We start from the raw sequence: 13,592 nt of genomic DNA on the forward strand, positions 1-13,592 counted from the left end.
AAAAAAAAAAATATTTCTTTCAGCTTCTTAGTATTTTATATCACAGGTCATACCACTGTGAATATTGCACATGGATATTAGGGTATGTTATGGATAGTAGAAAGGTGATCTGCAAACAGTGGTATTTAAATTCTTAGTTTAAGAATGAGGTAATGATCATACTGTTCTGAATGTGGTCACAGATTTTCTACATACACAGCTAAAACTCTTACAAGTCTGCATTGGAGCATTTTAATCTTGTAAAAAGCAACATTAACTCACTTGAAGATTCTAATATAAAACAACATGACTGGCTTGGGATCTGTAAAAAGAGGATTTTCTTTTTGTTTTCTATATTTGTCAAATTATTAAATAAATGAAAACTTTCCATGAAACCATATCAAAAAGTAGCACAGACTTCATAAAAATTATACACACTTTTTAAGGATTTTTGACAAGCCTAATACAAAATAAACAAGTGAAATGAACTGCAAATATTCAATATTATTAAAGAGGTAGAAGAATCACCCTATGTTAGATACAGCATAAATATACCTGAAATCAATCATATAGACAGTTCATAGGAGAAACATAGCTGAGTTATAACTCATAAGAGTGGCATAATGGTGTTGAATTAGCTTTTGCTAATTAGAAATAATTCTGTATCATAGTAGCACCTAGCATATAAATGAAGGAGTACACATTTGTTTATAATCAAATTTCAGGAATTTATAAACTCTGTCTTGCAATTCATGTCGGTTGTTCTTGTTTTGTACAGCCATGCTTTATGAGCATAGAAAGAAGTTGGGACGAATATTTTCTACCACATTGCAGTTCCACTTTGCTGAAGTCTTCCAGACAACAAGGTCTGAACAACCAGAGTAACACAACACAGTTTGGTAATTCAAATTAAATATTTTACTTCTGCTAAGAAGAAAATCCACAGGGGTAAAACTTCTACTAGACGGTTCCCCAGGTGCCAAATTGGCTGTTAACCTGTTATTCAAGACTCATTTCTAACTTACAAGTTGTTTCCCTGCCGATCAGAGGTTCACTGCTTTCATCTTCTACCACAGAAAACACATTAACCACATATTCTGTTTCAGGTTCCAGGTCTTTCAGAACTGTTGTTCTTTCCATCCTACTTACATAAAACTGCAAGAGAAGAAATGTTAATCATTGTAAGACAAATATGTTTGTAATCTTATCTGTAAGAAAAGCAATCATTCCTTGTGAAACTGCAGAAATCAATGACAAGGAGACAAGTCTAGTCCTAGTTTTGTATACATTTTGTCTGACAATATGGCATTATTTTTGCAAAGTAAGCTGTAGGGAAATCTCAGATAGACACTTGTTTCAAATTGAGCTGGATCTGTTTAGCATCACTTACAGTGCATTTTGATTTCACACATGGTTGGCACTTCTATATCACTAAAGAACATAAAGAAAGGACCAGGGAAAAAATGGCCGCTTTGGGAAAAAATTTTAAAATCCGGGATAATCTATATGGTTACAGGACAATGCATTAGCAACACCTTGCAGAATAGAAATTCCAGGAAGTAGTCAAACTGTAAATCCAGTACGCAGTGGAAGAACAGCTCAAACATTAATCAAAGGCCAGATCTTGAACTCTCCATGAGCCAAATATGAGTTAAGATTTAAAAGCCACAATTAGAAATGGGAAGTTCAGATCTAGGTAGGAGAGAAATCTAACTACATTCTCTTAAACACTTCATTTTCCTAAATACTATTCTGTTTGGTTGAAGAAATCAATGAGCAATTCAGACTTCCTAGAACCAAGACTTGCCAGCCACTAGCTCCCTGTGTAGAGAAGTGATAACCACAAGTTTGATCCCGTGCAATAAACAGTTTGGAGTCATATAGTGTTAATCTAAGCACTTCTTACAATCTGTATTCCCCCACTGTCTTGTTTTCTACAAAGAAGAAAATACATTTAAAGGACAGGGGTCCTACCCATGAGTATGGTCAGAAAATTTCTGGTACAGACATACTTCAACTAATACATGACAGTGGCATATGAAAATAAAGGAGTTATTAGAAATAGAAGACAACTCTTTATAAGAAACATATTTTACTTCTGGATTCATGATATTAAAGCAAGCAAAATTATATATATGCTCCTATTTTTCGTAATTTTGTGTATCATTTACCAAAGCATGATATTCTTGACCTTAGGGACATTTTTAAGTTACTGTTACATCTTACTCAGCACAATTCAGAATGATATTAACATGATGTGGAAGTCCGGTGTTATACTGGACAATGTCAAAGGTGAACATACAAGACTAACCTGTTTAGGGCTACCTCCAGAGGTAGGATAATATTCAACTCTGTATCTATCAACACTCTCAGGAGGTGGGCTCCATCTCAGTCTGAAAGAGCGAGGTGTCACTTCTGAAATAACTAAATTTGAAGGAGGTGGCAAATCACCTGCATAAGGAAAGCAAATTAAAAATATATTCATTTATCTTATCAGAAGAGAAAAGAAACAATTCATGTAGTTGCTTATATTTCTTTTTCCTCAGGAATTCTTAAAATAACTGCAGGAAAATATAGCTCACTTTGACACACTCAAGACTGAACAAGTTCCCTTGTAATTCCTATTCCACCTTCAACACCAATGTTTCACTACCTAATGTTACTGTTTTCCCATGCTCAGCTTTGGTTTTGTGCTATCAGACACTAATACTTGAAAAGAGCACGACTGCTAAAGTTTTCCTGATTGGATGATCATCATCAAAAAACATGCCACAATGAATAAAAAGCTGACAGACTAAGAAAGATACTTCACAATTCTAGGGAGAAAAAGAGGGCACATCCAGCAAGGTCATGCTGCGTTAGTTATAACATAGTCTCTGCTGGAAGGAAAGGAAGAGCCCCTGCAGGGTAGTCCAGGTGGTCTGCATAACTTCCTCACACCAGCAGCTGAAAAAACAGCCCACGGCTAACACAGTGTTCCCAATAAGTAATAAAAAGGAATTAGCAGTGCAAGCACATAAATGGAAAAAGAATGAAAAGAGACTGAAAATATTATGTACCTGGACCTTTCACACTGTTACACAGATTCGTGGTTACATTATCAACAATGTTAGCCAGGAAGGAGAAATCTGCAACATTGTAAGCATGAATGTCATCTGGATCCGTTGCAATCTGCTTCAATTCATTTTCATCTGCATTTTTAATACCTTACAAGAGAAGAAGAAAGAAAACCTGTTAGAAATTATGGCCATGAAGCACAATAACGTGCAATTAAGTCCCTAAACATATTCTTTGAATAACCTTTTATGTACTTATGTATGTGCAGAGAAGTGGCCACATACATAAGTACATAAGTACTTATGCACTTATGTACTTATTTATGTGGCCACTTCTCTGCACGTTTAGCAGATGAGCAGGAGGGGGTTGCTGCAAGCCATCCCTTGATAGAGTACTTACCAATTGCATACAGTTCCACTCCCTCATCTTTGAGTTTTCTTGAAGGGGTGACTACATCATCTTGTGATTTGCCATCAGTGATGAGAACACCAATTTTGCGAGCTCTGGGCCTTAAGCCAGCAACTGGTTTGAAGTTGTTTTTTAAGATGAAATCCAAGGCCATTCCTAGCATGACACAAAGGAAGTAACCATCACTGTAAACTATTTTCATACAGTAGTCACACTAAAAGAAATTAGTGCATCCTAGTGACTTCACTCTGATAACATCATTCCACAGTTTATTTCCTTCTAGAAGCATTTTGACTCTAGTTGCAGCCCATCATCTACACTTCTCAGCAACTGATACCATTCCCTGCTCTTTTACCTGTTGTGCATCACCCTCCTGACTTCCACTACCCTTCCTTCTGGTTCCTGGTTGTCTTCATCCCAACCCTGGCATGGAACTGACCTTTCTTCTTGTCATAGGCTCAACAGGAACACAAGCTCTTCATCACCCCAAATCTCTTCTAACACATTTCTCCTGAGTTTATAAGCCTATGCTGGAGCTGTTCTTTTCCAGCCATACTGAGCTGAACTGCTAAGTGCCTTTCATCACTGACACATTTGAGTTCACTGAACAATATCAGGGTCAGCTACTAGAATAATTTTCAGCAGAGCTCGAGTAAAATCCTGGCACTGTGACATACCTGTTAGAGTATTGCCTCCTTTGTATGGTAAATTGGCTACAGCCTCTAACAAAGACTGTTTGGTTCGATAAGCATTGAGATTCCATTCTGTCCTGGGATCACCACTATACTGTGCAAGACCTGGGAAAAAAGTCATCATTTACTCAGTTATTATGTGTCTCTGTAGCAGTTATGCTCCATTTTCCCTCCAACAAATGAGAACTTACCAATCTGTACTTTGTCAGGACCAATATCAAAAACTTCAACAATACGGGCAATGAAGTTCCTGATGGTTTTAAAATTTGGCCGCCCGATACTCCATGAGCCATCCACCAGCAGCACAATATCAGCTTCTGCTCTGGTTCTACATTCTAAACCTGCCGTGTCAACCAGAAAAATATAGCCTTAGCATGATGGCTTTCTTTCCCCATCCTTTTAGATGACATATGTCATGAGTTAGCTTCCAAAATAGCTCTAGTTTTATTCACTGGCACTCCATCAAGTATGACCTATTTGAGAGCATTATTCACACTAGTCAGTGGTTCCATGGCAAAGCTGTCTAAATTCCTTCATGTATGCTTCCTTTTAAAAATAAGCCTTTGCAAATGTCAAGGCCAGTGCTCTCTATTGTCATGTCATTGTCTGTTTTGGTCTTTAAAGATGGCTGATAACCTGATTTCCAAAGTTTTGTACAAGACTACTAAATGAACCACTGATATGGCAACAAGCAATATTAGATGAAATAGTTTTATGGTGTTTTGGTCTGTCACATATAGCTAAACTACTGATTAATTTTCAACCATGTTATAGTGGGATTAACAGGATATATTACAATCACTTTCAAATAAATAGCATTCCTCAATTTTCAGGGGAAAAAGACATAATAATACATGTGGTATAGAAGTTTGCATGTACAGAAAAGAAAGAGCATGATCCAGACAAGACACACAAGCATAAACATAGGTCAAGAGATACAGCGGGAACAAGAACAAACATTCATATAAAGCTGCAATGTTCCAAAAAGGTAGGAAGTTATTTCAGATATCTTCAGTTTACAAATTACAAAATAAAATATGCACCATATTTTTTTCATCACAAGGAAAATCACAAAATATTTATACAAAACAGAAAGACACAATAATTTTATCCACAGCCGTTTGCAAAAATAAAACAAAAAAAAAATCCTTTCTCTCCTTTTTCCTGTAGATTTTGTTACCAGCTGCAAATTTTCTGGCTTCCTGCCATCAGAGCTTCTGGTCTTTATATGGAAGAAATCCCATTGAGAAAAATCATCCACACTCATCACAGTTGAAAGATATTGTGATTTCATATATGTTCCACAGAATTGATCCAACACTGTAGACTCATGAACATAACTATTCCATGTACCTGGGGGTTAAAAGCATGATCCTCTTCTGCACAGAAAATATAGATCTAGTCTTTAGTCAAGACAACAAAATCAGTTGGGAGTAGGGTTTAAGTCAAACCATGTTAGTTCAAAAAATTGCATGCATAACTTTAATATGGAAGTTCAAGTTACCATATAAAAGTTAACCTATTTTGACTTTTGTGTTTCTTCCAACATACTATAGACCCCCACGTGGAAAATTCTGGTAAATGTGCCATATCTAGGGTGATTTTTTTCCCTTCATTAATAAATAATTTACTATTACATTTACAGTCCAAGATATAAATTCATTTTTCACATTAACTATGACTCAAATCCATGCATTAATAAAACTAATTAGCTTAAGGAGTATAACACTGAAGATAGAAATGAGGCCTGCTATAATGAAAAGTAACAAACCACTCTTGGTGCAATTTTTGTTCCCAGACTTATTAACGCTTTAGTCTAATGTCACTGATGGCCTGTTTTAGGGCCTTTTTTTACCCTCCAGTATTAGACAGAGGGGGACACCAATTAATTAAGAAGTTTCTAAAAACGTTTCAATAAAGTTATATACAAGATGAGTATTTTTTACACAGCCCCGTGTGGCCTAAGCAAAAACAATATAGTCAGCTGTCAGAAATGTTTTTTTCTTTATTTAACTCTGAAAGGACTTTGTAGTTAGGTTCTTTCTCCTTACCAAATTCTCTCTGATGGTTATGCAAGCACTGAAATGGCAGAGGAGAAAAGGCTTTACTTATTCATGTATACTTAGCTATTCAGAAGCAGACCTGCTTTTTTATGCTTTCCATGAAGGACTGAGCCCTGGAACTTTCTTCAGGTGGTATAACTGAGAGCATGGTGAGCACAAATATTAACATGCAGAGGCCTGTTAACCACACCTAAAGGAGATAATACCATAACATTTACAGAAACCTTGAAAGAAAGGTTTACTAGCTACATAGTGAGAAACTCCCAAAGAGATACTGGAGAGCACTCTGCAACTGCCTTTGTGAAAAAGTCTCCTTCTACTATAGAAAAAAATCAAAATACTAAACAATGAATATGTTGAATATAAACTTAAATAATATACATTAACACTAGGACATTCCCAACTATCAGATCTTTGTTCATTGTATCATCATAGTCTTGGAAGGAAAAGTCACCATATAAGGACAGGCAAAGGGCCAACAATCTGCTTAAAATTCCTTGTTCTACTCCTGTGAAGACCCCTGTAGATGAGCCATGATCTCTGTTCAAGAATTTGACCCTGTGTGATTTAACACAGATGTGGACTCCTTCAGAATGCAACGCAAATGGCTTTGAATAATCAGCAAAGCACAGGTTGTCTGTGTTATCATCTTTGTAAGATCATCTGAAGGGTGCAGAGGACTAGAACTGGGAACTGGGGCATGCTTTGTGGTCATTTCAGACCCGGGCTTATGTCATCAGGGAAGGGAATATATTGAATCCTGTAAACAAGTATGTATGTGCATTAGAAAAAACAAAATGGAAATGTAGTAAACTTTTGATCTTTTTTTATCCTAAATACAAGACTGCCTTTTCTTCAATTCAGTCATGTTTACCTCTAGATAAAAATGGCTCCGTAGTAGTATCTGAAAGCGTGGTCATCTCTTGTCCAACCAGAGGGTTGCTCTCTCCTCCTTCAAACATCCCAAAAACATTTACCTTATAGGTAGTTCCTGCCCTGAAATAGTCAAAGAGGTATGCTTTAACTGAAGTCATTTGGCCAGTTAAATGCTAAACCTTTCACTTATTAAATTCTCACAGGAAAAAAATACCTCACGAAAAATAAGGTGCTAAAACATGAAGCCCAAATATTTCTATTCCACAAGACATTGATGTTTCAACAATTTAAAAGCTGATTTTACACTCTATACTTAAATGTATAGCCTTCCTCATTCAAGTTATTTAATTCTGTGGGGAGAAATTGTCCAGGCAGCCAGAGATCAGGTTAGGAAAGCTAAAGCCCTGATAGAATTTAACCAGGCCAGAGACATCAAGAGCAACAAAAAAAGTTTCTATGGTACATTGATTGTAAAAGGAAGACTAAGGAAAAAACGGGCCCCCTCCAGAAGAAAACAGGATACCTGGATACCCAGGATATGGAGAAGGCTGAAGTACTGAATTGTACTTCTACCTCACTTTTCACTGAAAAATGCTCCAGCCACACTGCCGGAAGGTCACAGAGGGAAAATGCAGGGACTGGGAGTGATGCCTGGGCTGCATCACAAGAAGTGACCAGCAGGTCGAGGGAGGTGATTCTCACCCTCTGTCCTGTTTATGTGAGACCCCACCTGAAGTACAGCATCCAGCTCTGGAACCACCAATATAAGAAGGTCTTGGACCTCTTGTAATGAGTCCAGAAGATCAAAAAGATGATCAGAGGGATGGGGTACTTATCCTCTGAAGGCAGGCTAAGAGTTGGGGTTGTTCAGCCTAGAGAAGAGAAGGGTCTGGGGAGACATTATGGTAGGCTTCCAGCACCTAAAGGGAGCCTAAAGAAAGCTGGAGAGGCACTTCTGACAGGGGCATGTAGTGACAGGACAGAGAGTAATGGCTTTAAACTGAGAGTAGATTCAGATATTAGTAAGAAGCTTTTTACTTTGAGGGTGGTGTGACACTTGAACAGGTTGCCCAGACAAGTTGTGGGTGTCCCATCCCAGGGCATCAAGGCCAGGTTGGATGGGGCTTTGAGCAACCTGATCTACTGGAAGGTGCCCATGGCAATGAGGTTGGAACTAGATGATCTTTAAGATCCCTTTCAACCCAAGCCATTCTATGGCAGTATGATTCTTTGACGTAATAATCCTATTATAATTATATTTTGTACAATTGCAGAACAGGTTTTGACTTGGTGTGAAGCCTGCTTTAAAAATTCAAGCCTCTGAGAAAAGGAATCAAGAGCTAAACTAATCATCTTTTGGAGAGACATGGGACAAGAAACTTTTGAGAGGAAACTTTAGAAATCGCAAATATCCTTCAATATTCCATTATCTTTCTCATATGTGAAATACAGAATACAGCTCCAGCCTATATCTTTGCCTCCTTCATTTCCTGTGAGAACATCACAACTGATGTAAATAGATAATATTAGAAAAAAACCTGTCAGGTACCTTTCAGAAATACCATAACAAGATTTTCATAGCTAATTGACAAAATTACTCGCTTAACTTACAGTAGATTTTGCCAGGCATTTCAACACCAGATCATGATTAAACAAACCCCTAGGCTAAAGTCATATAAAGGAAATAAAATCAAAACCAACATAAGGGAATATCCATACCTAAGCTCCTCCAACACCACCGTGCTGTCATATGGCCCCACTATTAATTCTCCAAGACTCCCATCATCTTCAGTAGGGTGGAAAGTTACTTTGTACCCCTTCACTCTCCCCGGGGCTGGCTCCCAGGTTACTCGGAAACTTGACATCGTTGAATCAGAAGTTCTCAGATTTCGAGGTGGCTTAAAGGGAGAGGCTGAAAGAGTGGGAAATAAAAAAGCTTAGATCAGGTCTACACATGGCAAAAAATCAACAAGTATGTTTTTAGGATATATATATATATGTGTAAATCTAGTACTAGTGACAGACCTAAACTCCTTGTTCCTTTCTTTAGACATAAAAACAATATTAAGAGACGAAAGATGAGATTCCTGTCACCTAATTTTAGCTATCTAACCAATAGGTACATGGGCTAAGTCTATTGTTGAGGCTTCCTCTGCAGTCCATGTACTAAGGGATAAATTTCCTGGTAGCTAAAGCAGCTTCACCAACCAGAGGTGCAGCAGTGTATCAAAAAACAATTCTTCTGAGGAGTGCCAGCCAAACAGCTTGAGGTTTTTAGGTCAAGAGCAACTTCCTCAGAAGACTTACAGCTGCCCACTGCAGGGCAGTACTCACAGACATTGGTTAACAAGCTGTTGCTAGCTTCTGCATTTTGTGCAATTTTTGCTTGTGTGCAACTCTAAAGTGCAGTTATGGAAAATAATGCAGCAGTGTAACCTCAAAGTTAAAAAAAAAAAGGGGGAATTAGAGTAAACAAAAAGTTACCACTATAGCTTTGGCATGAAAGCAAGAGGAAAAAAAGAAAGAGTTTGCCTTGTCTCTGTGCCTGTGCAATTGTCTAGCTATAGCCAAAAGATCATAAATGTCCTCAAATTGTGAATTCTGATGAGAAACAGTAGATACACTCCCACTCACAAGGAAAATTACAGATTCTCTGTCTCATCTCTCATCATACTTCCTGAATAATCATGACAGCTTCAACTAAAAAAATGGCTCAGGCCTCACTTGCTTCCAAAGAGTGTTTACCACCACAGTTATTTAGACTGAAAGCAGAGGCATATCTGTATCAAGATGAAGAGTTCAAAAATCAAAAGCAGCTGGATGATCTAAAATTTATCTCAGTATAATTCTAAACATTAAAAAACTAGGTATTGGTAAAAAGCTGATCAAGCTTTAGTGACTCCTTGACATGAACATTTTAGTTTAAGAGGAAACCTTTCTTCAGTAACTGAAGTGATGATATCTCCACTGTTAGGATACCTTTATCCTACTTCCTGTCATTCAATATAACATATATTCAGAAAACAGAGAAAGGCATGAACTATTTACAGAGTACCTCCACGAATGGCACTAGTGGCACACAGACAGAAACATCCTGAAAAGGTTTCTCTTTTGGTATGGGCTTTCCATCTATGGAAGCAGAAGACTGACACTAAATCTGATTGATCTGAACATCTAGAGAACATTTCCTTACAAAATGTAAGGTCAGCATTACATTCATACTAAAGGTAGGGTAGAAAATGAGTTTTACCACAAAAAATGCCTTTACTGAGACTGAATAAATGTTTTAGCGTTTCAGTTTCTGAGGAAGAAGACAGCATGTCCGAAAGACCATGAAGTCAAACTTCTGCAGATGAATCTTCAAAATCATCTACTCCCCTTTTTTAGTACCTTTGGTTTTCCACAGAAAATATGGTGACCAGACAAGACAAACATAAATAACAAGATACTGGGTATCTATTTAATCAATACCCACAAGCAAAAGGTAAATTGTGCAACGGCTGACAACACTTGATTAAGTAGTCTGTCCTCCACACAAAATCCCTTGTGTGAACTTCTGATGACAGCATTTCAAAGCAATTCTAGTATTTTCAAACAGATTTTACACCATATTTTCATCTTTTAATATCAACAGCAAAAAGCTGCTCTCAGGCTATGCAACAATGAAATTTCAAACAAATCAAACTCTCTTCTCAACTTATAACATTTTCTTCAATTTTCCTGTCAATACATGATCTTGGCAGATTCCACTGTGCTTTTCTATGTTTCCTGATTATTAACTTCAAGCACAAAACTTGTATTATGAAATCCTGTACAACCTTTTGCTACATACCTGTTGTCCCTTCTCCTTTTCTTGATTTCCCATGTCCAAAATCATAAACTGGAATAACAGTGATGTCATAGGTAGTTCGGGGCTTAAGTCTCTTTAACACTGTGCTGGTAGCAGGAGCATTTACTCTTCCAGACATTTGTCTTCCTCCGCTGCGTGGTCTGTAGTTCACACGGTAAGACAAGACTTTCCCAGGAGGAGGCTGCCAGGTAACTCTCATTGTATTTTCTGTCTCGTTGTCTACTGTCACAGTCCTGGCATTTGGTGACACTTTTCAGTGTAAAAATACGGATAAATTTTTACTTTACATATCCAAATATATTCAAATGCATGACTAAAATATTAGATCTGCTGTATTAAAAAATGAAATTTCCTTTTTTAAAATTCCAGTATTTGATTGTAGGGAAGACACAGAGGAATCTCAGAAGCCATTGTTAATTATTTTTTAATTTAATGAACTAAATAGAAGCGTGGTTTTCACTACTGAGACAAAAAAGGGGGAAGTATAAATCACACAGCATAATTGGGAGCTTTATTTAGTCATGCTTTTCAGTAATCCATTGAATAATGGAATCAGCACTCCCAAATGAAAGTGATAAATTATAAAGTCATTGATTTTCATGAACACAATGTCCTATGGAGTTCAGATATTTTAAGTTTTGACTTTACAGGTCTGATAAGGTCCTGTTGAATACCTAAACAGCTGGTGGATGAACCCCCTGCAAACTGTCCTTCAAACAGACGTGAGTGACTTTCCAAATGCTTGGAAAATCACTCATCACAGAATAGCATAAGTGTTGAAATAAGCCCATGAACTAATAAAGCATTTTCTCGACAAATTGCAGCATTCAGCTTCTAAGAGATATTTTCCAGACTGTACAAATGGTATAAATAATCCCAAGTGAACTGACAGGTATGCAATGCTGGCTGTCAGCCAAAATAAGCCATCTAGGTTTTGGCAAGGCTGAACCTACTTGGCATGATGGAATTGGTCAGTATTTTGTCACACAGTAAGGTAGGCTTTGCAGTTCTTAGGAACTGACAATTTCTAATTGTATGTACACCAGAAAGATACAATGTTAGTTTCAGGCTACTAGCCGCAGGTCTGGGACTATTGATAGGCCTTAATAGCAAGTTCCCTAAGTCAGCACACCAAGTCAGAACAGATGATATGTCTAGGCTGCCTACCTAACCTAGAAAAACTAGAACAGCTGGTGTTGTTATGCTTGAGCAAAGCCAGTCTGCTTTGACTCTGGGGAGTCTGCGCTTACTAACAGCAGCAATCACTGCTCTTGCAAAACCTTCAGAACTGCACTGGGTCAAGGACAAAGGTTAGCGTAGTTCAGCAGCCTGTCTCCAACAGTAGTCAAAACAGATGCTTAGGACAGAACACAAGAACACGTAAACATACATGATGCTTCCCCAGAGCCCTCCCTCAGGCTTTGTCTTCACATGGCCCCTTTAGGCAAACCACAGAAATGTCAAGCCTTATCCAGGACATCCCTTCATTCATTCTGATTCCTTTACTTGCCAGTTCTTGCTATAAAGAAACAAGCCATGCCTGTTCTCTGTGTTTTTTTCACTTTGTCTACACTGCAGGAGAGACTTGAGCCTGTTTTGACAAATGGAACATAATGTTTGGCAAATAAGAAAAAGAAGAGCTCCAGAAAGGTAAATAACAAACATCAAAGTCACCCACTGAGCCTCAGTTTGAGGACTATGAAGATTGGAAGGGCAATAACTTGGAAAAGAAACTGGAATACAGAAACTGATTTTGTGGGAATTTACCCCATCTTTCCTCCTTGCTCTATCTGTATTTCCTTCATCTGATCCTTAGCAGTCACACCAAACCCATAAGAGGCTGAATTCAGAGTAATATGCAGACAAAATCATATCTAGGAATCAATTCTTGCTGAATCCAAACCTATATGACATAGAGGAGATTTTGTGTGTTTTTTAATAGTCCAATAAAATGTTAGAATTGGCTAAGCTGAGGTGGCATTTTGGTTTGGGGAAACTTCATTTAAAAAAAAAAGCAAAACAAAAAATTGATGAAGAAAACTAAGGTTCATTTTCTTTTAAAAATTATAATTTCATCAAAACCAGAATGCTGCAAATGCTGGTAATGTACTACACTTACCATCAGTAAAAGCCTCTCCTTCTACTGGGTCTCCTTCTCCACTGCTGTAGGCTGCATATACTGAAAACCTGTATTTTGTCTCTGGCTCCAAGCCTTCTGTCACAGCATCCACTGTGTTTCCAGGGACTCTCTTCTCTCCCATGGTATCATCATAAAGTGATTTCCATACTATCCTGTAATGGTTAACTGTTCCTGGAGCTGGTGTCCATGATAACCCAACCGTAGTGTCAGTTATGTCTGTGGTAACCAAATTACGTGGTGAACCGCGTTCTGCAAGAGAGAAAACAGCAAATTCTCTCTTAAACACAAATAGTAAAAGTTAGCAAAGTACAAATGTAAAAGTCAAATGATCTTGAGAGCTAAACCAAACTGTTCACATCAATATTATTTTCAATAACATAAAATGGTAGTTCCAAGAGAAAATAGATGAAAGTTTCAAAAAATGTTTAATGCTAACTTTAGGCTGTGAATGATCCTATCCTTACCAAGTAAGATAATTAGCAGGCATGCTTTAGAATATCCAAAACAAAAATGGCAGTATTCAAAGA

At 37.6% G+C, this 13,592-nt stretch overlaps 1 protein-coding gene across 2 annotated transcripts in view; it reads right to left on the reverse strand.

Annotated features, from left to right (window-relative positions):
• The window catches only part of COL12A1 (collagen type XII alpha 1 chain), a 101,014-nt gene that overhangs the window by 53,621 nt on the left and 33,801 nt on the right, over positions 1-13,592 (reverse strand). The window contains exons 15-24 of one of the 2 annotated variants that reach the window (XM_063389479.1): positions 13,045-13,314; positions 10,908-11,174; positions 8,795-8,987; positions 7,074-7,195; positions 4,328-4,477; positions 4,122-4,241; positions 3,436-3,600; positions 3,039-3,185; positions 2,291-2,430; positions 1,005-1,134 (exon numbers count right to left, since the gene is read on the reverse strand). In XM_063389479.1, coding sequence (XP_063245549.1) covers positions 1,005-1,134; positions 2,291-2,430; positions 3,039-3,185; positions 3,436-3,600; positions 4,122-4,241; positions 4,328-4,477; positions 7,074-7,195; positions 8,795-8,987; positions 10,908-11,174; positions 13,045-13,314 — 1,704 coding nt within the window. The remainder of the gene's footprint in view (positions 1-1,004; positions 1,135-2,290; positions 2,431-3,038; positions 3,186-3,435; positions 3,601-4,121; positions 4,242-4,327; positions 4,478-7,073; positions 7,196-8,794; positions 8,988-10,907; positions 11,175-13,044; positions 13,315-13,592) is intronic. The other variant, XM_063389480.1, reaches the window with a different exon arrangement.

The sequence above is a fragment of the Prinia subflava genome, chromosome 2, assembly GCF_021018805.1.
Source record: "Prinia subflava isolate CZ2003 ecotype Zambia chromosome 2, Cam_Psub_1.2, whole genome shotgun sequence".
In the NCBI taxonomy this organism is placed as follows: domain Eukaryota; kingdom Metazoa; phylum Chordata; class Aves; order Passeriformes; family Cisticolidae; genus Prinia; species Prinia subflava.